Below are 24,222 nucleotides of genomic sequence, written 5' to 3'. Positions count from 1 at the left end.
CCGTCACTCCGCGTAGGCGGCGTCGTCGTTACTGTCGCCGAAGTCGGAGGAGGAGAGCTCCTCCCGGGGCGTGCAGACCGGGCACAGCTGCCGCATGTCCACCCAGCACGACCGGCAGTACACGGCCGCGCAGCCCGGCGTCGGGCACACGTAGGACTGGGCCATCTCAGGTGCGGTGCACACCACGCAGCGGCGGCGCAGCCAGCGCTGCAGGAGGGGGCAGCGGCGGCGCAAGGTGTCCACCAGGTGGTGGCGCTGGTGGAAGACGAGGAAGGCGAAGGTTAGGGCCAGCAGGGGACACTTGCTGGGAGGCCTGGACTAGTGCCTTCCCAAATGTCAAGGCCGGACAAGGCCCACGCGTTGCTGAAAGCGGGTGAGAGGAGAAACCCCCGGAAGGGGCAGGGCTGGCAGGTAGGCATGGATCGCAGAGCGTGATCTCCCCTAACTCGGTCCGTGTGATGGAGAGTGGGGGAAGCAAGCCCTGGACTCCCCCAGCCAACAGCAGCAGCTACACACGTGCCCAGAAATCAATTTTGCTTGGTTCTCACTGTGGGGCTGACAGGTGAACAAGGACAGATGAGATGATCACTCTCGCAATCCCCGCTTTCCAGGTGAGCACGGCAAATCTCAGAGAGATTAAATGACTTTACCAAAGGCATTTAGCTAGAGAACAATCAGGTGGATTGGACCCAGGTCCTTGGAGTTGAGATCACTAGCATGGGTCAGTACACGCCACCAGTGGGCCCTCCCTCCTGCACACAATGGCCAGGCATTCTTTCCAGCCTTATCCGGCCATTCATTCTCTCCCTCCAGAAACTCCAGGGGCCACCACTGCCTTGCAGACAAAGGCAAAACTGGCTTTGGCATTTAGAGGTTTCCAGAGTCGAATTCCTTCCTAGCCTCTACCTTAAATAAACCACCTCCAGTTACTCCAACCAAAGGGCAGACCCACGTGCTAATGGGTTTCCTGCGGGTGGCCCTCAGAAGCAGACCACCAGGCCCTTCTCTTGAGGTACCCTTGGCTGGGTTTGACCCAATGTCCTCTCAGTTAGTAGCTGAGCACTGGATCATTTGTAGGGCCAAGGGCTCCTTCTGCCCCACCATGCCCCTCCCTGAATGCTGCCTCCCCCTCTGTGGGCTTTTCTCCAAGGACGCTCCCTGCCCTTGGCATTGGTCCCTGTGCATTCTCTACTTTCTGCCTGAATCAAGTGATCTTCACATTTCCACCTGTCCCGGGAAGACCAGCTTATTTCAGAACTGGGTCATAGACTCACAGCATGTGTGTTGGCACATGAGACATCTGTTCTGTCCCCGTTGTGTTCTATGGGGGCCCTTAGGATCTAGGCACTGCAGCAAAACGTGAGCAAAATACAGCCTCTCCCCCTTTGGCGCTTCCTGAAGGGATGGGTTAAATAAAAATGGCTGTCGTTCACTGTGTCCCTCTGTACAATCTTGAGCCTGTGCTAAAAACTGTAAGTAGAGCAATTCAAACGATGACCACCTCAGGCAGGTACTGTTTCATCATCATCATCATCATCATCTCTGTCAGTTGAGAACAGTGCTGCTTGTGGCGGCAGGCCCCTAAGCCAGGGTGGCATGGGAACAACTGGCACGCCTGTACTGCTTGGTGCACACCGACAGACACTGTGGGATGACAGTGCCACTTGATCCTTGCAACAGCTCGGTGGAGAAGGGAACCCCAACTTGCAGAGGGGAAGACAAGCCATGGAGGTAAGGAACATGGGTCACGGTCACAGCTGTCGTCTTAAAGGGAGGAGCCAGGATATTCAAACCCAGGCTCTCAGGCCCACACTGGACCACCCCACCGCACGTACTGCTCTCCAGAGACCAGACTGGCCGGTCTACTCGCTCGCTCTGCAGAGCAGGAAACAGACCCAGTGAGGACCGTGGCCCAGGTCATGTAGGCTAATGATGGAGGGTGGACTGGGGGAAACTGGTTCTTCCAACTCGGTGCTCCTTCCGTATACCACGTGCCCTACTTCATGAAGCTCTGCCGGCCCCTGTGCACCTGCCCTTCACCCGGCCTCGGCACTGTGCTGAGCTTCTGGCCTGCACCGGTGCCCCCCACCCTGTTTCTGGTGAGCCCCTCTTGCTGTCCTCTGACTGGATCAAGCCTAACTCCTCGTGCATCCATATTGCTCACCGACCCGGTGCATCTGGCCACTGAAGCCGGCTCATGAGGTACAAGAACAAGGCATGGCTGAGACCTCCCGGTCCTGGGTGCCTGGAGCCCTTAGCATGCACCGCACCAGGACTCATGGACCCCGAAGAGGCCTGGGGTCTTGCTGGGAGCTAGGTGGACTCATGTGAGACACCCCTGGCCTGCAGTCCTCTGGGGGCCGGGGGCTGGCAGGACAAGCCTAGGCTTACTGGAGTCCTCTGCTGTCGGGCTCGCCGCACAATGGCGGCCCTCCTCAGCTTGGTGAAGGCCGCTCTCTTCCTCAGCAGGTCATTGTAGAAGAACAAGATCCGCTTCTTCTCTCGCTGAGGGCAGGGACACAGCAACGGAGCAGGGGAGAAGGGACGCCCCTCAAAAGATGGGGTTGAGGTGTGGAGGTGTGCCGGGGTACCAGGACATGGGGAGGGCATACCTTGGGAAAGTAGAAGGCCGCGATGACCCTGCGGAGCCGGTAGCCAAAGGCCTGGAGTAGGCAGAGACACACCAGCAGGCCCGTGGGGAGTGTGGCCCTGAGGTAGCCCTTGGCATCCAGGCTCTCTGGCTGGGGCAGGCAGGCTGGGGGTGGGAGCAGGCCTGTCAGCGGTCTGACCAGGCCCAGCTGGAGGACAGGACAGCTCAGGGTGGGATCCCTGCCCCAGTGGGATGTGCAGGCTTCTCCTCTGATATCCTGCTTTCCCCCTGCCTGCCTGGTATGGGAGCAGCCAACAAACAAGGTAAGCACAGGCTTCCTTGTGTCTATTTGGGACTCTACAGTGAACAACTTCACGTTTCCCCAGCATGTCGGATACTCGTCTTTGTTGGCTACAGCCTCTCTCCCAGCCCCCCAGGAGCCCCTTCCTGCAGAGCCTAAGCCTCTTCAACACTGACAGTCCCTGACAGGGGTAGAGTGCCCAGTGGGCAAGGCAAGCACAGGCTTCCCGGTGCTTACCAATCTGTGGTGAACGATAAACATGGGTTTGATTTCACATCTTTGCACCAAGATGGGGTGGAGCAGTGTGGAATTGCTTACCGCTGATTAGTAAATAAGCACCGAGGACCCTGTGCTTACTACGCCCTCTGCCTGCCCAGCACCCTGTCAGCATGGTCGCCACCAGGTACAGATTGAGCCTGAGCACCAGGCAGGAAGCTCTGTGGCACAGCACTGCTCCCTAGTGGAGCCCTGGTGGTGTAGGGGTTAAGCACTGCACTACAGTCCTCATGGTCAGCAGTTTGAAACCACCAGCAGCTCCTCGGGTTCTAGAAAGGCTGGGCTTTCTATTCTTGTCAACAGTTACAGTCTCGGAAACCCCCAAGGGGTGTCACTGTGAGTCCGCATGGACTTGGACTCGACAGCACCAAGTTTACAGCCAGATCCACACCGGTGACATCAGGCCCAGCACTGCCCCGCCTCCCGCTCAACATTTTACCTTGGACTCTCTTGACCCATGCCTTCCCCCTCCCACCTCAGGGTGGCCTGGCTCACGCATATTGTTGGTTTCCACGGCTGTCTCTGAGGAGGTGTTCAGGGCCCCGATGGTTTTCCGGAGGAGCCGGGCAAGCATGGAGTTCCCTTCCACTCTCACCTGTAGTTTATGGCTGCCTGTCGGGGGCCAGGGCATGGGTGGCGTGGGACCGGGGCCCAATGTTGGGGAGGGGTCCTGGCAGAGAGCTACTCCTTGGCTGCCCAGGACTTTCTGTCCACTCATTGAGCCCCACTCTCCCCATTGTAGGTACAAAGGGTGGCACTGGAGGCCCCCAGGGCCAGCCACCAGGGTGAGACTTGACCCTGAGCAGGTTGGTGGAGGGGAGCCCAGGAGGAGATGAAATTGGGAGATGTGGGGTGAGGTGGCAGCACAGGTGTTGGTGTTGGTGTGTGTGTGTGTGTGTGTGTGTGTGTGTGTGTGTGTGTGTGTGTAGTGGAGTATCTTGGGGTCCTGAGTTGGACAAGGGGATCTGGAGCTCTGAGGCAGGGGCGGGCACACTCACTGCTGAAGGAGTACTGCAGGAAGGAGTGGTGGCGGATGGTGTCAAAGATGGAGTAGAGCGCCCAGTCCAACCCACACAGCAGCAGCAGCAGCAGCAGAACCGGCACCGACTCCAGGAGCTCCCTGACCTGCTCCAGGAGCAGGTGGCTTGCACTGGGCACCACTGCTGCCCACCGCCCTGCCTGGGCGCCCCGGCCCCCGACCTGCCCCCTCACCACATTCTTCATTTCGGAGGCCTGGATGGTGGGCTTGCAGGGCAAGATGACAGCTGCCTTCTCAGCATTGCGAAGCGGCAGCAGCGTCCGTTTGCCCTGAGCAAGGAAGCAAACAGGCAGGAAGGGGGCCCAGTGGCCCTGTGCTCCCCACCCCCCCTGGAGCCAGGACGCAGCAGTGCACCCAGGGCAGCGAGTGCCCACTCACCAGCTTCTGCCTGCGTTCATCGATCTGACAGAAGTACGTGCTGATGTAGACGTTGTCGAAGCGGATGTCTTTGTTATAGTTGTCCGTGTAGGAGAAGGACCTTCAGATGGATGGACGGGTGGGTCTCCACTTCTGCCCACCGCCCAACACCAGCCCCACCAGGGCCTAGGCACTGTGCTGGGAGGGGCAGCAAGGAGACTGCTCCCCGTGCCGGGCACCGCGAAGTGAAGTCACCCTCCCACACAACCAAGGAGACAAACAAGGGCCAGGGGGTCCGGGTGCCAGCCTGCTGGGGTCAGGAGTCCTCCTGTGAGGTAGGGGAAAGCCTCACAGGCATGGACCTTCCAGGGTGCATGTCGGACAGGAAACCGTGGGAGCGACAGCCTTTCAAGGGGCTCCCATGTGGGCGCACTTCAGCCTGCAGAATCGCTCCTGCAAGGTCGCCCCCTGAAGCCACCGTCTCCCCAACCACCAGCTCCTCTGACAGACCCCTGCCCTCCTGGCTCCCCCTGAGCACTACAGAGTGCACGCACATGCGTGTGCATGTGTAGTGTGTAGGAGAGTGAGCGTGGGTCTAGGGGGGTGGGTGTTTGTGGAGGTGGATGGGTGTGGATGTAAGGGGGGTGAGCGTAGGTGGGGGTGTAGAGGGTGTAGGGGTGGAGGTGGCTGAGCGTGGCTGGGTAGGAGTGTGTGTGGAGGCATAGGGGTATTTGTGGGTGAGTGCAGGTGTCTGTGTGTAGCCATCCTCCCAGTGTCTCCCAACGTCCTACGTAAGGCTTGTTTGCTGAAGCAGCGGTGCAAGCTGTCGGAGGTGGCTGTGGAAGGGTGAAAGGACATGGGCTCGGCTATACAAGCTGTGGAAGCACTGTTGCTTCTGGAACCCAGGCACAGTCTACCTTTGCCTTTAAACTGGCAGCCACCATAAATGCAAATGCAGACTGTGCGCGCCCCCGTGTGGAGAGACTGGCGCTGCGTGGCCAGGGCCGCCTGCCCACTGGCCACACCCACCGGCCAGCTCCACCGGGCGGAAGTGGCCTCCAGGCTGCCTTTTGCCTCAGTGTTCCTGTCCTCCCTCCCTGCTCAGGCCAACTTCTTGCCACGCCCCACCACACCCAGGCTCCCTAACCTCTGACCCAACCTGGCCGCTGGCCTCCACCCTGTCCCAGTTCCATCTGCAAGTGCCCCAGTTCATGCTCTCGATGGTTCCAGCCATGGCCACCTTCAGTGTAGTCCCCCACCCCAGGCTCTGTTAGGATGCTCGCCCAAGGACATCCGCTTCCTGTGGACCAGGCCTCCCATCTGCCGGCGGAGCTCTGCCCTGGGCAGCTCTCACACCTGGACCTTGACTCCAGGACCTGGTTCACAAACAGCTAAGCACTTGGCTTCTAGTAGAAGCTGGGGGGCTTGAACCCACCCAGAGGCTGTCCTTGGAAACCCTGGGGAGAGCCCTCTGAGTGACAACTGTCAGGGCAGCGGGCGTTTTGTCTGTCTGCTCTTGCTTCCCCAGCTGGATCAGAAGTTCCTTGAGGGCAGGGCGGTGGCTCGTTCCTCTGCTGTCCTCTCACAGGCCCCCGGCTCTTGCCCCACAAACAGGAGCAGAGTAAGGGCCCCTGGGACCATCGGTGCCCAGCCCCTGCCCACCCAGCTCAGGCATGCCGGGTGGAGACAGGAAGCAGAGGGTGCAGAGGTCAGCCGGGGCTGGACAGCAAGGCCTAGGGCAGCCCCGCTGGACGCCGAATCGGGTGGGGTGCAGGACTTTGGTCCAAAGGGAAGGAAAGTCGCTGCCAACGCAGCTGGCGCGAGAAAATGAAAGCAGAATTGGAAGATAAAAATGGCACAAAGTCAGCGCCGAGGGGAACATGAAGGGCAAGGGGAAGGAATCAAAGGTCTGAGCTGAATGTAAAGCGAACGGGGATGAAAGACGGTGCGAGCCAGGGGGTGCGTGCACGGGGGCGGCCGCCCTTTCAAGGTGGCGGAAACATATGCAGATCTTCTTGCAAAAGGTCCACGGTTCCCTTTTTTTTTGGTAAACAATTAAACTTCACTTTATAAACTGGCAAAGTTTCAAAGCAAACATTTAGCTTCAGGGGGGTGGGGGTGGGCTCTCCCGCGGGGACTGGGGCAGGGGCGGCGGCGCGGGGCTGCTGACTCACGCGTGTAGAACCAGCAAGAAGGTGCAGGACAGCAGCACCTGCAGCAGCCCCAGGGTCCACTCCAGCTGGGCCTCCTGTGCGCGCACGTAGTCCCGGGCCTCCGCGCTCACGTGCTTCCAGCTGGTGTTCAGGCCCAGCACGCCAGGGCGCCGCTGCTCCTGGTGGGGCCGCAGACAGACACCCTGCGCTGCACATGGAACCCGGGCCCCCCACCCCCGCCTCTCCCTGACAGCCTTTCAGGAGTCCTCTTTCTGTTCGCCGCCCCCACCCCTGCATCTACTGACGCTGCCTTATGCCTGCCTGACCCTTCCATGCCAAAGCCAGGCCCCCACATTCCCAATTCACCCCCAGCCCACTCCTTGCCATCCCCAGCACTTACCTCAGAGCCCCATCCTCCATGTCCCTGTCCCTGGCACCCAGCCACCTGTTTCCTGTCACCTGGCGTGTTTGCATGTCCCCTCTCACCTTCTCCCACCCTCGAGTGCCCCCCAACTCTTACTTTCAGGTGAATGCTGGCTGAAAATTCCGTTGTCAGGCTATGAACAGACTGGTTGAGCGAGTCATAGGTCTGCCCAAAGTTGCCTTCCACGGGGATGCGATTTCGGCACCAGAGTTCCATCACTGGTGGGCATTGGGGCTGTGTCAGGGGGCTCTCCCACTTTGCTGCCGGGTCTGGGCCCAGCGGGCCTGCCTCCCCTCCCGTGATCCCCTACGTTCTTTGCTTGCATGCTCCTATTTCTCTGCCTTGACTTTACAGCACCATCTCCACCGGCCTCGGAGTCTCCGAGTTTCCACCTGTCTCCAATCGGGCAAAGACTGAGGACAGCTGGCACCTGCGGGCAGTTCCTCCCTCCGTGTGCCGCCCCACTCCCTGCTTCCCATACATTATCCTCTTAAAGTCTCAGAAGCTCCCAGTGGGAGAGGTGCCCCTAGGAGACAAAGCTAGCACTCTGTCCAGGCTGTGCCACCCAGGGGGGTTGCTGGCGCTGAGGGTGAGGGTTGGCAGCCCACACTCTGTTTCATTGCTCTCTTGCCACACACATATCCCCAGACCCAACTCCCCCCACTTCCAGCCCCGTCTTGGTGTCCCCACCCTTGGTGATGCCACAGAGGAACTTGAACTTCATGGGCAGGCAGAGCAGATGGTTGAAGAGCGGGGCCCAGACACGTTGCAGGCACTGTTGGTGCTTCTGGTCAAACCAGCGCTGGCAGCTGAACATGGCCTTGTTCACCACATCTTCAGGGAGGGACCAGGGGTGTCTGAGATCCCCGCACGGTGATCCAGAGGCCTGCCCTCTCCCCCCTCCCCCTCCCTGCCCAGGGACACCTCACACAAGAGCAGCGCAGCTTGGTCTTCAGCTCAAACATCTTCTGGGAGGAGAGGGGGCCCCGGCGAGTCTGTCTGGGCTGGGCTGTCTCCTCTGAGCCCTTGGCATCCTCTGGATTGAAGCCGGCCTCACTCAGGACCTGGGTGTCGAGGTCCTCAAAGGAGTTGGAGATGTTGGCAGTCTCCGCTTTCAGAGAGGCTTTGCTGCCCTGGTTTCGATGAGGCAGGCAGGAATAAGGTCTACAGTCCATTCTTGAAGCTCCACTCCACTAACCTGTCCGACCCTCCATCAGTCAAACTGGGGGCTCTTACCCCGGCCTAAGACTCAGCTGCTCACCGCAGATTCTCCACGGTTGACGGTCTTCTCTCCCTGGGTGCCTCATCCCAATGCCCCATATGCCTTTGCTCTGCCCACCCCGAGGCTCCCGGATTCTCCTGTCTCAGCTCCTTGCTGGCCCCTGGTTCTACTGATCCTTGGACTTCACCCCTTGTCACTTAACCTCTCCGAGTCCCTTGCCCTCTCAGTGCTTCTGATCTCCAAGGCCATCCACCCCATTTCTCCAGCTCCCCATCTCCAGTGTCCACACTCAATCTCTCACTCCCCTGGCCTTCAAGTTCCACAAGGCCAAGGACCTCCATCTCCAGACATTCTAGGGCCGCTGTCCAGGAGGCTGCCTGGCCAGCTGGTAGGAACTGCATCTGGAACATGTCAGGCTGCCCCAGGGACTGGAGCTAGCGTTCCTGATGGTCAGCGTCCAGGAACAGGGTCTTCCACATTTGGGGACAGCTGGGCACAGTTCCCCACTCAAGTCATACCAGCCCCCGGGGAGGGGGTCCCAGCCCCTGCCCATGGGGGTCCTGACCAGCAGGTCCTTGAACACTGCCCGCAGGGGAGCGGTGGAGGTGCGCCAGGCCGCTTTGGTATTGTTGATCTGCAGCTCCACGGTACAGCCTAGCGATGCTATCACCTCATCGAGGTTGTAACGCAGGTTGGCCACTGGCCCTGGGGGAAGAGACCTTGGTAGATTGCCTCCCCTGGAGCCATTACTGTCTCAAACTAGCTCCCGCTCACTGGGTAGTGACTGCCTTCTAGAATGGTGGGGGCCGTGCAGCCCTGTGAGAGGCCAGGCCCTTTAAACCCCTGCACCGACTGTGCCAACGAAGGACGCCCAGAGATCTAGGCAGGAACCCACTCAGGCGCATATAGCAAGTTAGAGCAGCTAGGATTCGAACCCAGGCCCTGCCCTCCCTGCCCCCACCTGCACCCCATCGTCTCCCCTTCCCCGGGCCTGCTTCCCATTGGCTGGTTCCTCGCAGGGACACATACTCACCCTCGTAGATGGCTGCCAAGGCGTATCCCAGCACAAAGAGCCGGCCCTCTTTGCCCAGCATCTTGGGTATTATCAGGAGGCTGGCACAGCGGATGTGAGGGGAGGTCCCCCAGCCCACGGCCCCCAAGCCTGTTCAGGAGAGGGCAGGCTGGAGTGAGGAAGAAACTGCCCACCCTCCAGGTGATCAGAGCACCCACCTAACACTCTTGCTCTGCAACCATCAGCAGTCACCCTGGTCCTGGTGTGTGTGTCTACTGACCCTGACAGGCCGCGTAGGCCCATCAGCCACTCATTCCTCACTGATTCCTTCAATAGTCATGTGCAGGGCACCCCTGGACGCTGGCGTCTGCTAGCCAGCAGGGGAGAAGGTGTTGGTGTGTGTGCGCGCACATTTGTGTTGGGGAAGGGGACCAACATGTTGTGTTCTGTGCTGGCTTCACATTTACCCGAGGTTCTGTGGGTGCAGAGGGAGCAAGAGGAAGCTCCTGGGAACAGACCTGGTGCTCAGAGCCGCCCCCTGCTCTCCCGTGCTCTGAGACCTTGAGCACCGACCACCTGTGCCCCATGTTGGTTTAATGACAGGCTGCCTGGTGTGTGTGTGTTAGTAGTTTCACGTGTGTGTGTCTCTGTCTGTGGTCACTGCAAGGAGACAGGGAGCTCCTACAAGCTCGTAATCCAGGGAGAGAGACAGATGGGTAAACAAATGACTAGAGCGCCGCACGATGTGCTAAGTGCACAAGGGAGGTGCTTATGAAGCGCCAAGGAGGGAGTGGGCATCTCCGCGCTGCGGGTGGGGTGGGGCCAGGAAGGCTGGACAAAGGAGATGATGTGTCAGCCGGGCCTGGGGGAAGGGTGAGTGGTGTTAGGAGGAGCGGCGGCGGCATTCCAAGCAGAAGGAACAGTTTGAGCTCAGGGGACCCAGAAGATCGCGATGTCCATGTTGTGTTTGCCCAACGCCGGCCAAAGCAAAGCCCAGACCTGCCTCGGCCGCCTGTCGGCCCCACTGTCCTTGTCACCAAGCCCTGTCACCTAATGAGCGTCCCTGCCTCCTCCTCTCTGACCACCTTAGTGCTTCCAGGTTCACAGCAGCAGCCTGGGTGAGCTTGTCAAAACAGACATTAGATCCAGTGCCTTCCTGCCTCCCTCTTTATTAGCCCCCCTTGGGCCTCCGGCCCCTGCCCACCTGCTGAAGAAATGCCCCCTCAGCTCTTGGTCCACCACGCCACCCACATGGGCCTTCCTGCTGTTTCTCAAACCTGCCTGCTGATTCCTCCTTGTAGGTCTTTGCCCTGGATGGTCCCCCTGCCAGGAGCACCCCTCCCCTGCTCAGCACGTGGCTGGTGCTACCCAGTCATGCAGGTTTGTCGCAAACCTTGTCTGGTGCCACCCAGCAGTGCTTCCAGCCGTCCTCATTGCAAACACAGCTTGGCTTTTGTTCAAGGGTAATGGTCGGGTCCTGCCCTGGCCCCGGGGGGTAGATTGGAGCTGCCAAACCCCATCATGGTAGAACAGGACATTGAAAGGGGCGTGTTCGTGGTCTTGGCTGTCTAGCCAAGGGCTCAACTTGAGCACAAGATGCGATGCCTAGGCGCCCTGATTCTAGAGTGAGCAGAGTTCTCCCAACCCTCGACCCCAACAGGAAGCGTTTCACTTCAGGTGAGGGGCGACCATCCTGACTCCTGACCAGCCACAGAACCTGGCAGGGTCCCTCCCGGTGAGGGGCTCCTCCCTGTTGCCTGGGGAGCTCTACAGTCAGCCTTTGAGGGCAGAAGAGGGGGCAGCGGGGGGGGGGGAGGGCGGGGGCTACTGTCCCAGTTTGGTGAGACAAGGAGTGTGCACTTCCTCTGGGGCAAGTGGTGGACCCCCTCTTGGGGGGGGGGGTTCTCCATCCAGGAGGGCAGGCCACTCAGGGAAGAGACTCAGAAGTGAGGCTGTGGGTGGCTAAGGGGGCTTCATCTAACCTCAGCCAAAGCGCACTGCCCTCAGCAGGATGCAGGCACTTCGAGGTGTGTGCACCCACCCAGAGAGCCCCCCAAGGCTGAGGTGCCTGCCATGAGGGCACCAGCAGTGCAGTCACCAGGGCCCCGTGACTTAAGACTGTCCCTTTTCCTCTAATTCTTCCAGCCCCTCAATAGCCCGAAGGGGCAGGAAGTTGGGGGGAAAGTGAAAACACCAGCCAGGCCCCCTTCTCTACTCCAGGATCAAGCCTGGGGCTGGGGCGGGGCTGCAAGGGGAGAGGGGGGAAATGCTGGGGGTGGAGGTGCATTTAAATCTTGAGAAAGACTGGATTGGACCTTCTACTTCCTGAGAGTAAGTCGTGTCCTCCTTTCTGAAGCAACTCTACGTGAAAAATAGCCGGAAAGCTCAGGGTCTGGCTGAAAGGTCATCTACAGGGAGTACGCTGGACTGCAGTGACCAGGGACAAATAAAGTCGTTTCCTGTTGGTCTCCCACAGAAATGAGTCCATTCCATAAACTGGCAACGATGCTCATTCCAGGATAGGCTTAGCTAAGGGCATGTGATACGATTCTGCCTAAAGTGGGAAGGCGTGGGGGGGGGGGGATCCTGGGAAAGCTACGTGCTCTTTTTCTTCTTCTGTGGGGACCATGCCCCCAGCAGCGCATGTACCAGCCCAGCCATTTCTGCATGGGTCACACAGTGACCCTGGCTACAGTTTCCATGTTGGGCAACTGTCCTCGTTACTCTTTTCCAGATTCCCACCACGATTAACTGAAACTCAGTACTCCTAGGCCAAAAAATTAAAAACCCCTCCTCCCCCCAGGAACCACTAATCATTTCAGTTTCTCTATATTTGCGAGTGAGGTCATACAGGTTCCGTCTTTTTATGGGAAGCTTCCTTCCTCTTAACAAGAGACATGACGGGATGGTTAGCACAACGCATGAGCATCATTAAGTGAGCAACCTCAAGAGTGTTGAAATGCAAACGCTGTTGCCATCTATGTGTGTGTCTAAAAGAGGGGGAGCGAGAAATGAGACAAGGGAAAGAAGCCCTCTTCTACTTCCTACAGGTTTGATGTAATTGTGTGCAGATGTGATGCCCGGCTCTCCTGCAGCTGGTGTGGAGCCTGAACAAGAGGCTCCAACCGGCTGCTGGCGGCAGAGAGCACAAACCTGGCTTCTCGGTGGGCTCACTGAACTGATGTGAACCTCAGCATCCCCTGACCTGGCGACTTCCCGCTCCGTGAAGAAATAAACTTGCGTTGTTGGAAGACCACCGACAGGCGGACTTTTTCTATTCACCTAAACCCTCTTGGTCCAAAGTCTCACACATCACCTCTTTCTCAGACCAACCACTCAAGCTAGGGTGGCCTTCTATCAGAGCTCCCTGTGGGCCTTCTGGAAAGATCGGGTGGCTTGTTTACTTATCCTTTAGCTTTCTCTGATGGAATGAATGTAGACTCCAAGTGGGCAGGGGGCTTGCCGGCCCTGGCATCTCGGAATCAGCAGCATGTGCCTCAATAAATATCAACAAGTAAGTTCTTCAGAGAAGCAGCGGGCAACGGGGCCCCCAAGGCTGGGGTAGAGGGGGGTTCTGAATGACTCTATCATGTGGGCAGCGGGAAGGTCCTCCCATGGAGGAGTCTCCTGAAAGACCAGGATGTGTCTTCCTCCTCAGATGGAGGGCCTCTCCCCACAAAGCCCAGGACAAGGCCAAGGCCACAGGGATGTCCCGGTTCAGTGGAGACACGCGCTCAGATGCCAACCGGGGCAGCCAGGCCGGGCTGTGCTCCCCAGGCTCCTAGCCCGCTCCTAGCCCGGCTGGCACTCACCCACCAAGCCGTACAACACCACCAGCTTCTGCTCTTCGTAGATGTTCATGGGGTTCACCAGGAGCTGAAAGAGCCCTAGGGACACAGGCCAAAGATCAGAAGATAGCGCCACCCACCCCCCGCCCACCCCAACCTTCAGCTTCCACACTCACCTATGGCAAGGAGCCCCCCAGTGCCTGCCCCAAGCAGGACGGCGGTAACAGGAAATTCGCCTGGCTGGCGCTGCAGGAATCGGTTACAGGGGGCCGGCAGCACCCAACTCAGGAGCCTCTGCACCGCTGAGGGGGCCAAAGGGTTAGCCTAGCAGGACCCACAGCCCACTCTTCTGCCTGGGCCAAGGATCCTTAGGGTTAGGGGCTTTCTAGCTTGGAGGGGCTTGGTAAGGGAGGGGACAAGAAAGTCGGAGAATTTTGGAAGAGACAAAGGACTTTGAGGAAGAGGGGCAGGTGTGAGGGAGGGAGAGGAGAGGACAGGGCTGCTGAGAGGGGATGCTGGGGTCAATGAGAAGGACCCCTGGAAGAGGGGTTGGATGAAAAGATTGAGGCCTGCGGTGACTGGGACTCACTGGTGTGCGGTGTTTTCCTTCTTGGACCCTCAGCTCCACACTTATCAAGCCGGCTGACCATCCTTGTGCTCTGGGATCTGCCCTCTCTTCCCGGAAGTCTCCGGAGGGATCTCCTTGGAGGCAGGGTTCTGGTGAGTGAAAGGATGGGCTGCCTTCTCCCTTGCCTCACCCATAGGCTGTGTCTTCATTTCTCTGCACTAAAGGCTCAGGTAAAGAAGGGGAGCCGAGACCCACCTCTCCCCTCCTCAGTCCTTAGGAACTGGCTAAGGGAATCCTGGAGAGACACAGCAAAGGCCCTCTGGAATCTTAGAATACGGTGGGTGAGACATTCCAGGACCCTTTAAGAGCCACAGAACCTCATGGGCATCTCCTGGAGACAGGCAAACATTCGTCTCAGCAGCCACGCCCCAAGTCATGAGGAATGCTGTGCCCCGTTGGAGGGCCCAGGAGCCTAGCATGACTCGGGCCGTGGTGCGGAGTGTGGCGGCTTTCCTCCTGGGCTTGACCTTGGCCACGGCCTATGGACTCCTGGAACTGCTGGTGGAAGGGCGTAGCCCCTGGGGCTGCCTGGTGGGCACCCTCACTCTGGCCGCCTTCCTTAGCCTGGGCATGGGCTTCTCTCGCCAGGTCCGAGTGACTGTCCTGCTACTGCTGCCCCAGGCCTTCTCCAGTGAGCCTGGCACCTGGGGGGGCCGGTGGTGGTGGTACCCGGGACAGGTCCTTGGGCTTGGGCAGGAGAGGGGTTCTGGTCCATGACGCTATCTCCCTCAGGACAAGGCCAGATACTGCTCTTGGTGGCCTCCTTTGGGTTGGTCCTGCAAGGACCTTGTGCCAACACCCTGCATAACTTCACCCGGGCCAGTGAGGCTGTGGCCTGTGGGGCTGAGCTGGCCCTGAACCAGTCTGCTAAGGTGCTGGAGCAGGCCAAGCAACCCCTTGTCAGTAAGCCTCCTAAGTCCCATATCCCCCCTCTTCCATCCTACATGCCCTAAAGTCTTAGGGTTCCGACCCTCTCTGCACTCCTGGGTCCTAACCTCAAAGTTTCAGAAGCCTGGCCTGGAGTGTCTGGTCCTAGCACCCTGCACCCCAAGCCTTGATCTGGCCTCCTCCACTCTCCCAGGCCCCAGCATGCAAACTTCCAGTTCTAGGGTGGCGGCCGGCCCCTTCTCTCCTCCCTGGCCCAGGGGCTATGGTGAGAAGCCAGCCCCTAGAGGCCGTGGGACCTATAGTTGCCCCCCTGCCCAATGCCTTTCAGGTGCCCTGAGCAAGATTAAAGCCATTGCCCAGAAGGCCAAAGCAGTGGGTGACCGAGTTAGAAAGTTCTTCCGGTCCATCATGGATGGTGTGAAACACGTGGGTCAGCATATTTGCTTTTGTTGTTTAGTTTTGCGGGAACGGGGTGTAAAATGCACCCAGTCTCTCCTGATACTCCCGACCCTGACCTCCCCCACCCCAACACTGTCTGGGCAGGACCTTCTTTGGTCCCCCCTGGGAGCTGACTAGCACCTCCCAGAATACAGCACTGCTGAGACCTGGACTGCAGTCTCCCTTGTGGGGTGAGGTGGGAGTGGGGGCGGGGTCTCCCCGTGTTCCCCAGTCCCTTGAGAAGATGCTGCCTTGGCGCCAGCCCTGACCCTGTCCCCAGCCAGGGCCCTGCGCAACGTGTGGCACTGGCTCCTGCACATCGGCGACGTGTGCAACTCCGAGCTGGGCAGCCCCTACTCCAAGTGCTCCGGGGTCTTCGAGGAGGCCAAGGACAACTGCATGAAGGTCATCCCGCATGCCTACCACCTGTGCTACGCGCTCATGCCCTTCAAACTGGCCTTGTGCGGCCTGGCCAGCGGTGAGCAAACCCGGGGGTAGGGGTGGGCGGGGCGCGGCTTGGTGGGCGGGGCCGATCGAGAGAGTGGGCGTCTTGGAGAGGCTGGAAGCACTGAACAGGCTCTTAGTCCTGGAAATTCAGGCGCCTCTGAAGATAAGCCACAGGCTGCAGAGCCCTCTGGAGTAAAGAGCTACTGTCTCAGAAACCTACAGGGCAGTTCTACCCTGTCTGATAGGGTCGCTGTGAGTCGGAAAAGACTCCAGTCTTTTCCGCAGTGAGTTTGCGATTGTGTTTCAAAGGGTTTCCTATTCTGGACCAGTTCCGTTCTGTCTGCTACATGGGGTCTTTATGAGTTGGGGGTCCACATAAGGCCACCACCGCCGGGGGCAGGGGGGGGCGGGCTGGAAGGGACATCAGACATTGGGAGGGCCAAAACATAAAAGGGGCCCTTTGAAAGGGGGTGTGTCTCTGGAGTTGGGAGGTCTGGTTGACCCTCTGCCTCTCCGAGCGCCTGTCACCCCTTTGTCACCTGTTCTCAGTGGTCCAGGTGTTCTGTATCATCCCCAGCTACATCCAGCCCTTTTTGCGCCAGAACATTGGAGTCCGTGAGTCCACCCCCTTCTAGCTCCATCCTCCCCCCACTGCCTCTTCCCAGAGTGGGAGTGTGTGACCAGGCAGGAGGGGAAACAGCCTGGGGGCGGGGGGGGGGTGACCGAGGCGGGCCTCATCCCACATGGATAGATTGGGAGTCAGAAGCCAGTGAGGAGTGGGGAGCCTGCCAGCAGCTTGGCTTAAGGGCAGGAGTTGGGACCAGACCCAGGGCCCCTGCGCCTAGGGCAGGCCATTGAGATCGGTTCATGGATTCATTTACCAATCTCTCGATGGAGCATTTAGTGTGCACTGCACAGATGGGCAGGGGTTGGGGATGTGGTTGGTGGCACAGATAGGGAGCAGTCAGTCCACAGGCCCCCATGCTGGGGTTCCTGGCTGCCCCTCACCCCTCTCCAAGGGCAGCCCTGCCCCCTTCTAACGCTCCTTGCTCACATTCCCTCCGGACCTGCTGACCCCAGCGGTGATGAAGCTGATTAACCGGGTGCGTCAGGAATTTGAGTTCAATATAACAGCCACCCACCACTTCTCGGTGAATCTCAATGCCTCTCAGAGCCTGTCTCAGGTCGCTCTGGACCTCAAGGAGGCCATCAGCCTGAAGCTGTACCGTGTCCGAGAGACCCTGGCTCTAATGGGCTACACCACGTCCCTGCTGCTCCTGTTTCTCTACCTTCAGTGAGGAGCCACCTGGGTTCTGGCCCGGAGATCCAGGACTGCCCTCCTGGTGGGGTGGTGGTGGAGGGTTAGCCCATCCCATCGACTCTCCTGGGAGGGGGACATTGCAAGGAGGAAGGGAGGGAGTGCCCTGTGGGGTTTGGCCCCAGGGCGGAACAGGGGCTTCACGTGCACTCTATCCCAATCCCACCAGAGCCCTGTTTTACCGGTACTGCTACCTGAACTGGGACAATTTCGACAACATCTATATCACCAGACAATTCTTGCGCATGGAGGCTGTCCGCTCCCAGGCGGGGCTGCCCACGGTGCTGCCCCTCAGTGTCCACGAGGCCAGTCACTACATCCAGCCAGGTGAGGGCCCAGGCCAGCAGGGAGAGGGCTCTCCTGCCCCTTGGTCCTCCCCGGCCATCCTTTCACACCTGCAGAGCTGGAGGGAAGGCAGACAGCCCAGATGTCCAGGAAATGTCAGACTGAGAGGGAGACATAGCCCCTGTCCCTGGGGGACCCCTGTCAGATGGGGAAAGGAGAGCGAGAAGGGACAGGTGCTAACTCTTGAGGCATTCTAGATGTCTAGATGTCCAGATCGGGAGTAGATGTGGAGCAGGAAAGGAGAATGGGTGGGCTGTGGGTGAGGAGAGGCACCTTGGTGGCGTCCTAGATGACACGTTGGACTGCAAGGTCAACAGTTCGAGCCACTAGCCCCCTACCGGAGTGTCTGGATGAGGCTCTCTACTCCGGTAAGGAGTTGTAGTCTCAGAAACCCACAGGGGCAGTCTACCCTGTCCTGCAGGGCCTCCATGAGTCAAATCCACTCGATGGGTGCATTTGAGAGTTGGGGAGACAGCAGGGCAGAAAGTGCAGGCAGTGAAGAGAAGCCGGAACCTGGGTGGGAGGAGTCTGGTAAGCAGGGAGCCCAGCGAAGGCGACTCTGCTCCTGGGGAGACGACTCCCAAGTTTGGGAATGGGCCTCTAAGGTCCAGAGGGAGAAGCCAGGCCTGCACCTCTAGCATGGGACCCTCGGTCGCTGCAGAGGGCTTGCTTCTCTTGCCTGTGGGTCCCCTGACTTCTTTTGCATTCCTTTTTCCAGAAGGGAGTCTGGAAACCTCGACTGAGCCAGGGTCAGGAGCCCTGTCCATGAGCAGAGGTCTGGAGGGCAGGAGAGTGGGAAGACCGCCTCCTGACTGTCTGACTTGTACGCAGGCTCCATCTTCTTGTCCCGCTGGGAGCGGATTCTCTACATCTTGGCCATCTTCAAACTGACACAGCACCTCCTGCTCGTGCTGCTCCTGGTCTTCCTGGACTATGCGGTCTTCTGGGTCCTCGACCTGGCCCGGCACCACTTGCAGGGGGAGATTGTGGCCCGCAGTGAGTGGCGCCCCAGGAAGGCCCCTCGCCCTGGTCTGCCTTCTCCCTAGCCTCTCCCACATCTTCCCTTTCCCACCCCTAACCGTGGAGGGACCACCGGTTCCCATGTCCCTGTCACTCACCACCCTCCGGTTTTGCCCCTCTTCCAACTAGTAAATAATAAGTAACACCTACAACCACTTTGAGGGTATAACAGTCTAAAAAATAAATACAGGTTCTAGCGTCAGAGGGACTTAGGTGCAAATGTTACCTCTGTCCGGTCCCAGGTAAGGACCTTGCGGCGAGTTGCCTAACCTGTCAGAGCTCCCATTTTCTCGGGTAAAAAAACTAAGTCGACAATGGGAGCAGCCATGAGTGCAGTAAGGAATCAAAGAGATCAGATTGTGGACGTTAAGGGTCTGGTAGCTAATTGAGAGTGTGCCGTGAACCAGGGATGATAATCCAATTCTCTGTACCAGAGGGTCAACAGAGGAGAACAAAACAAGACGTCTAGTCCAGTCCTGCCGCCCAGCCAGCCGGGTGCTCAGCAAATGTCTTAAAAGAAGTGCTCCTGGGTGGGTCGTGGAGGCAGGCATGTGTTAAAGTCATTTCAGATCCGGGGGCTTGGGCAGACAGGCACCAGTGCCATCCAGCCAGAGCAGGGGGCCAGTCTTGGGCGCCAGGGGCTGAGGTTGCCTGTGTTTCTGGGAACAAGGGCAGGGGGTGGGTCGCCTGTCACTGTTTCATCCAACGACAGACCAGGATCCTTCGAAAGACTCCCAACATTTATTCTGCAAGCACGGGACAGAAGGAAACAGTGGGGTTTGCTGCCTCCAAACTGCTTCTGAAACCCAGTGAGAGTCAAGCAAGCGCTACGCCCCAAACTATGTGACCAAGAGCAGGTTTTTCAGCAATCTCAGGAAATGGCCATCCATACATAGACTTTCCCAAGGGCTACGTTGGCATGCGTTATTTACCGGACCACCATCCCCAAAGCACCATGCTCCGTTGCTTATCTAAATGGGGGATGCTTCATGCCTGGCTGGCTGGCTTAATGGCCTTGCTTACCACATCCCAAAGGTAGAGGACCATCCCTACTGATTAAGCTTAAAAGGAATTTTTACTGCAAGGGAGGGGGGCTGGTGCCCGCAGCTGACCGAAAACTCCACTCTGGCTTTCTAAACAGCTAAATCTCACATTGTGTGATATTGCTAGTCTCTTTGATTTACAGCAGGCTAACGCTTTCACCCACGGTCCTGTGGGAGGCTCGCCATGGGACATTCCAAGCAAAAATGATCTTTATTAAAGAATGAAAAAAAGGGGGGCTTTGGAAACACAGAGCGAGGAGGGGGTGACCCCACCTGGGGGCAGTCCAGAGGCTTCTTAGAGGAAGGGTAATCACTTAGGGCACCCCAAGTCCTGCTCCCCTGACTTGCAGGCCAGAGGGGGCCACTACCACGAGTGTCCTCACGCGGCCTGAATCTTTGTCCCAGGCCCTGTGCTGGTTTCCGTGAGTGTGGAAGGGGAAGGCTACACCGGGAAGATTTACCGTGATCTCGCGTCTGCTTTCGATGTCCTGCAACAAGGCAACATCACTATCTTGTCCCGGCGCTGCCTCCTGCGTCCCTCGGAGCCAGACCCCACTGGTTACCTAGTCATTGGTATCAACACCCACCCTATCCCTGAGGGCTCTGGGGGAACGGGCATGAGGGACATGGGCTCCTGGGACCGTGTGCCGGGGATTGGCGTGGTCCTTGTGCCCTTGGCAACACTGGCTGTGCCCGCTTTGCTCCAGGTAGCATGTACGGCCTGTGCTTCTTCGTCACTCTGTTTGGTGCCTACATCAGTCGGCTGCGGCGGCTCATCTGTGCCTCCTACTACCCCTCCCGGGAGCAGGTGAGAGGCCAGCCAGGCCCTGCCCCGCTCCCCAGGTTGCCAAATGAGTGGTCTTCTACCTTGACTTGGGGGAACTTGAAGTCCTTCAGCTACTGAGCTGGCCCTTTCTCATTCTGATTGAAGCAGCTGCTGGCTGGACCCCAGAGGGGCTGGTTCCTCTCCCTCTCTCTCTCCCTCTCCGGGCAGGGCTCCCGGAGACAGCCTGCTTGCAGAGTCTGAGTAAAGCCGCGGAAGTGGGCGGAGGTGGTGGCATGTTCAGGTGTGGATGGCAACTTGCCATTTGCTCCTGCGTCCCCTATGCCGGCCACCTGCCACTCGCTGTGCTGTGCTCCAAGGCTGACAGGATGAACCAGAACGGGTCGGAGCCCGGGCTGCCATGGGAGGCTTCCCATAAGACATTCCAATAAAAGTGACCTTTATTAAAGCGTGAAGAGGAAGGGGGCTTTGGAACACAGAGGGAGGGATGGGCGACCTCCACCTGAGGGAGTCCAGAGCCTTCTCAGAGGGAAGGTCCTTGGAGCATAGCCTAGAGGGGTCCATAGGTGCTGGACAGAAGACCAAGGGGAGCTAGCGGGGAAGACATTCCAAGCCCACCGAGCTTAGGGCCGGAGAGCCAAGTAGGACCCACTCCTGGCCTGTCCTCTCCCAGGAGAGGATCTCCTACTTGTACAGCATGCTTCTGAGCCGTCGGGCCAACCTGCTGTCCACCCTGAGCCGAGCAGCGAGGCGGCGTGCAACTGACCAGGACCCAGGGAGCGTCGTGGAGCTGCTGGGTCACCGGTGAAGCCCCTCTCCTGCCCCGGAGGTCTTTAGTAGGGTGGGCTGAGAGAGGACCACCGAGAAAGAGCTAGAGGCCGGGGTGTCAAAAGATTTGGTTTGGTTCATCAAGGTGTGCATCCCACGGTACTCATGGTCTGAGAGGGAGAACTAAGGGCCGGCATTATTAGGGGTGGGGGTGAACCGAGGACAGGGGGAGGACTGGGAGACAGAGAGGTTGCTGCTAAATTCAAACGGATGGGGTTAGACTCCGGAGTGTTGGAGGTAGTTCCCAGAAGTGGAGAGAGGCTCCCAGTTTCTAAGGCTGGCTGGACTGGCTGGCTTAGTGTCTGGGGCGCTTCTCCACAGGTGTCCCTTCCTGGCTCCACTTCTCAGCCCCTTTCGGTCACACCAGCTCTACTGCTTGGCCTGTGAGCAGCCCCAGGACGAGAGGCACATGGAGAACTTCGTGTCCTGCCCCACCCCAGGCTGCCGAGGTGAAAGCCCCCCAGACAAGCATGCTTCTGCCTGCCAGATTCACCACCTTGGCATAGAGCCCTCCCCCGAAGGTGGTCCTTCCTGGGTATATCGTTTCTTACCTCTGACATCCTCCCTTTCACACTGTGCACGTTCATTTACATAGAGCCCCCAGGTAACTCATCTCCATCACACTTACCTTAAAATTCTCCCCTAGAAATAGGACTCATAGGCAAGTGGTTCCCCGGTGTGGACCAGGAAGGTCCCCAGGTTTGGGGGAGAGGGGGAGGGCACAGTGGGTGCTAACGCCTTCATATCCTTCCCTCTGGGTCTCCCCCAGGCCTCTTCTGTACCACCTGCTTCGGCCTTCTGGGCAACACCTGCTCCGTGTGTGCGTCGCCCCTCTCTGACCAGGGACACCTGGACCTGGAGCTGTGAGTCTTCTGGTGACAGGAGGTGTATGGAGCCAGGGGGATAGTGGGAATGCCCCTCCCCCCAGGGATCATGGGGCCACTGAAGTAGGAGACTTCTGCAGGGACTCCAGTGAGGAGGAGAGCCCCCCGCTATGGCTGCCTGCAGCTCCAAAACAGGAGCCTGAGAAGGCATGGTTACTGCAGCCCACGATCCCAGAACCATGGGAAACAGAGAGAACCAGCACCTCCTCCAGGTCCAGCTCTCCCTCCAGGTGAGTGGGGGCGGGAAGGGAGAGTGCCCCAGTAAGGGCATGGGGCAAGGTCTGGCGGCTGCGGAGCAGGGGGGTGGGGAGAAGAGCCAGTTGGGATAGGGGTATATTCTCGAAGGCTCCATAGAAAAGGGGGCAAAGGAGCCACTGGGCTTTAGGGGCAAGCTGGTGGTTGCTCAGGCCAAGGAGTTGAGAAAGGCATTCCAGGGGGAGAGTCATGTGAGTGTGAAGAATGTGAGACATTTGGGAGAGCAGAGCCTAAGGGGGAAACAGAGAGAATGTGTGTCTGCGTGTGTCTGTCTGGGTGGGGACCTTGGAGAATGTTGGGAGATAAGGCTGGAAATCAAGATGGAGACAGAAAGGCTCAGGCTCAACTTGCCATCAGAAGATCTTCGGCTGGAGAGTGACACGTCCGTACTTTTATCTTTCAGGATAAGGAAGCTCAGGCACAGTGGGGGCAGGGTGGGAAGCAGGGCGGCCAGAGGCCGTGGTGGCCTCCGTTGGACTGAGGGCACATCCATGCCTGGGACTAGGCCTCTGGAGAGAGAGAACTCATTCCACTTGAGACCTCTGAGGGGTGCGTAGGACACCCAGGGGTGTGTAGTTGGAAAGGGGCAGGGCTGTGGACTAGAGAGAGTTCTTTGGAAGAAAGGCCACAATCTCAAAGGTTCCCGTGGAGTGGTTCCCACGGGATGCAAATAACAATGAGATTTCAACAGGATGCAAATAGTAACAAGGAGACTTGAGCATTTAAGAGCTGAGAAAGAAAGGCCATGGAGGGAGGCAAGGGTCCGGGCTCCAGGCTAGGCTGACCTTGGAAAGAAGTAGGCTCACTGGAGGCAGGGGGAAGGGTGCACATCCATCCCTCCAACAGTGGAGCCTGCTCCAGCTGGGTGGCCTCTCTTTTCTCTGGGGATTAGGCCAGGACACCTGCTGGGGTGCGGGGTGGCTGGGAGTGGAATGAAGGTTGAAGGAGTGGGTGGTAAGGGCAGAACTACCTGCCATGGGGAGTGTGAAAGAAGCTGACTGGAGCTGAAGGGATTTGCAGGGCGTGTAAAGGGTCAGCTAACATGGAAAGCCGCACCATCGGCTACAGTGGGCACACCACTGAGTGGTTTTCCGTGGCTGATGTTCCCTGTGAATGGGATTTAAGGGTTTCGGGCGCTTTCTGGTCAGGTCAGGGGAAGGATGAGACTGGGAGAGACCGAAGGTGTCCTTAGGACCTGTGTGAGATGACTGGCCTTGGGGAAGGGAAGGGGCTGACACCTCCCACAGGTGCGGGGGGGGGGAGGGGGGAGACCCAGTGGTCCAGGATCTGTATCCTGATGAAGTGTCAGAGTAGGGGTGGTGGCTGGGAGGACGAAGAGCTAGCAGGCCAGGAGGCAGGATACCCACAGGTCCGCAGTTTAAAAACACCAGTCTCCCTGAGGGGACAGAGGGAGCTTTCTAGTCCTGTGAAGAAACCCACAGGGGCCACTCTCCCCTGTCCTGTAGGGTGGCCAGGAATCAGAATCAACTATTCCATGGCAGTGAGTTTGGATTTGGGATTTAAACTCGGGGGAGAGGCCTGGATGAAACCAGTGGCTGACGAAGGACTGGACTTGAGCAGCGAGAAGGGCAGCCGGCTAGAGCACTGGGGACATGGCTCCCATGACGGGCGGGCGCTGGGTTTGAGAACAAGCCACCTGCCTCCAGGAAGGCTGCAGAAAGTAGTGGTGTGAGCATGGCACTGAGCAGGGCCCTGGTGTCGGGAGGAGGTAATACGGAACCTCTGGGGGTCGCAGGGAAGCAATGATCTCTGTCCAGCGGACTCAGACAGGAAATTTGGGTTAGCAGAGGGCACCGTTTATGCCTAGACCAGGCATGACGCTGAGGTCACTGCTGGCTTTGCTCTTCCTGCCCACCGACGTGTGCCCGGGGCCTCCACCTGAGGGGCTGGCTGCAACCCCCGAGCTGCTGTGCCCTGTGGGCTAGCTCAAGCTGGAGTGCTGGTCAAGAACAGGAGCTGAATCTGCACGGAGGGGCAGGGATGCAGCAGAGAAAACAGAGGGGTGGTGACCTGGCCACTGCCTCCTCCTCCTCACTAGTGACCTAGAGGAGGAGTCTCCACAGAGGGAGGAGGAGCAGCAGCAGCAGCCCATGCCTGAAGCCCATCAGCCAGCCAGCATTCCTGGGACCCCTCAGACCTACTGACCTGGAGACCCTTCCCC

General features: G+C 58.7%; 2 protein-coding genes across 2 annotated transcripts; one reads left to right on the top strand and one right to left on the bottom strand.

Moving 5' to 3' along the window:
- Positions 1–3: 3 nt before the first annotated feature.
- Positions 4–13,812, bottom strand: DCST1 (DC-STAMP domain containing 1). Its single transcript, XM_075540755.1, has 16 exons — positions 13,752–13,812; positions 13,339–13,464; positions 13,187–13,261; positions 9,396–9,524; positions 8,928–9,067; positions 8,072–8,273; positions 7,831–7,974; positions 7,237–7,358; positions 6,738–6,895; positions 4,585–4,684; positions 4,380–4,475; positions 4,166–4,292; positions 3,663–3,779; positions 2,613–2,755; positions 2,392–2,505; positions 4–255 (listed from the first exon to the last, which is right to left on the bottom strand). Exons 1-16 carry the CDS (start codon positions 13,810–13,812, stop codon positions 4–6), a joined length of 2,106 nt encoding a protein of 701 aa, XP_075396870.1.
- A 353-nt stretch (positions 13,813–14,165) lies between these two features.
- Positions 14,166–24,205, top strand: DCST2 (DC-STAMP domain containing 2). Its single transcript, XM_075540754.1, has 15 exons — positions 14,166–14,421; positions 14,523–14,693; positions 15,007–15,108; positions 15,397–15,594; positions 16,113–16,178; positions 16,644–16,857; positions 17,051–17,208; positions 18,058–18,222; positions 19,695–19,862; positions 19,997–20,097; positions 20,747–20,877; positions 21,223–21,350; positions 21,671–21,764; positions 21,866–22,015; positions 24,100–24,205. The coding sequence occupies exons 1-15, from the start codon at positions 14,166–14,168 to the stop codon at positions 24,203–24,205; spliced, it is 2,208 nt and encodes a 735-aa protein (XP_075396869.1).
- Positions 24,206–24,222: the final 17 nt, after the last annotated feature.

This window comes from Tenrec ecaudatus, chromosome 1, assembly GCF_050624435.1.
Source record: "Tenrec ecaudatus isolate mTenEca1 chromosome 1, mTenEca1.hap1, whole genome shotgun sequence".
In the NCBI taxonomy this organism is placed as follows: Eukaryota; Metazoa; Chordata; class Mammalia; order Afrosoricida; family Tenrecidae; genus Tenrec; species Tenrec ecaudatus.
Note: the sequence above shows the minus strand (reverse complement) of the source record. Positions and strands in the feature narration are given on the sequence as shown.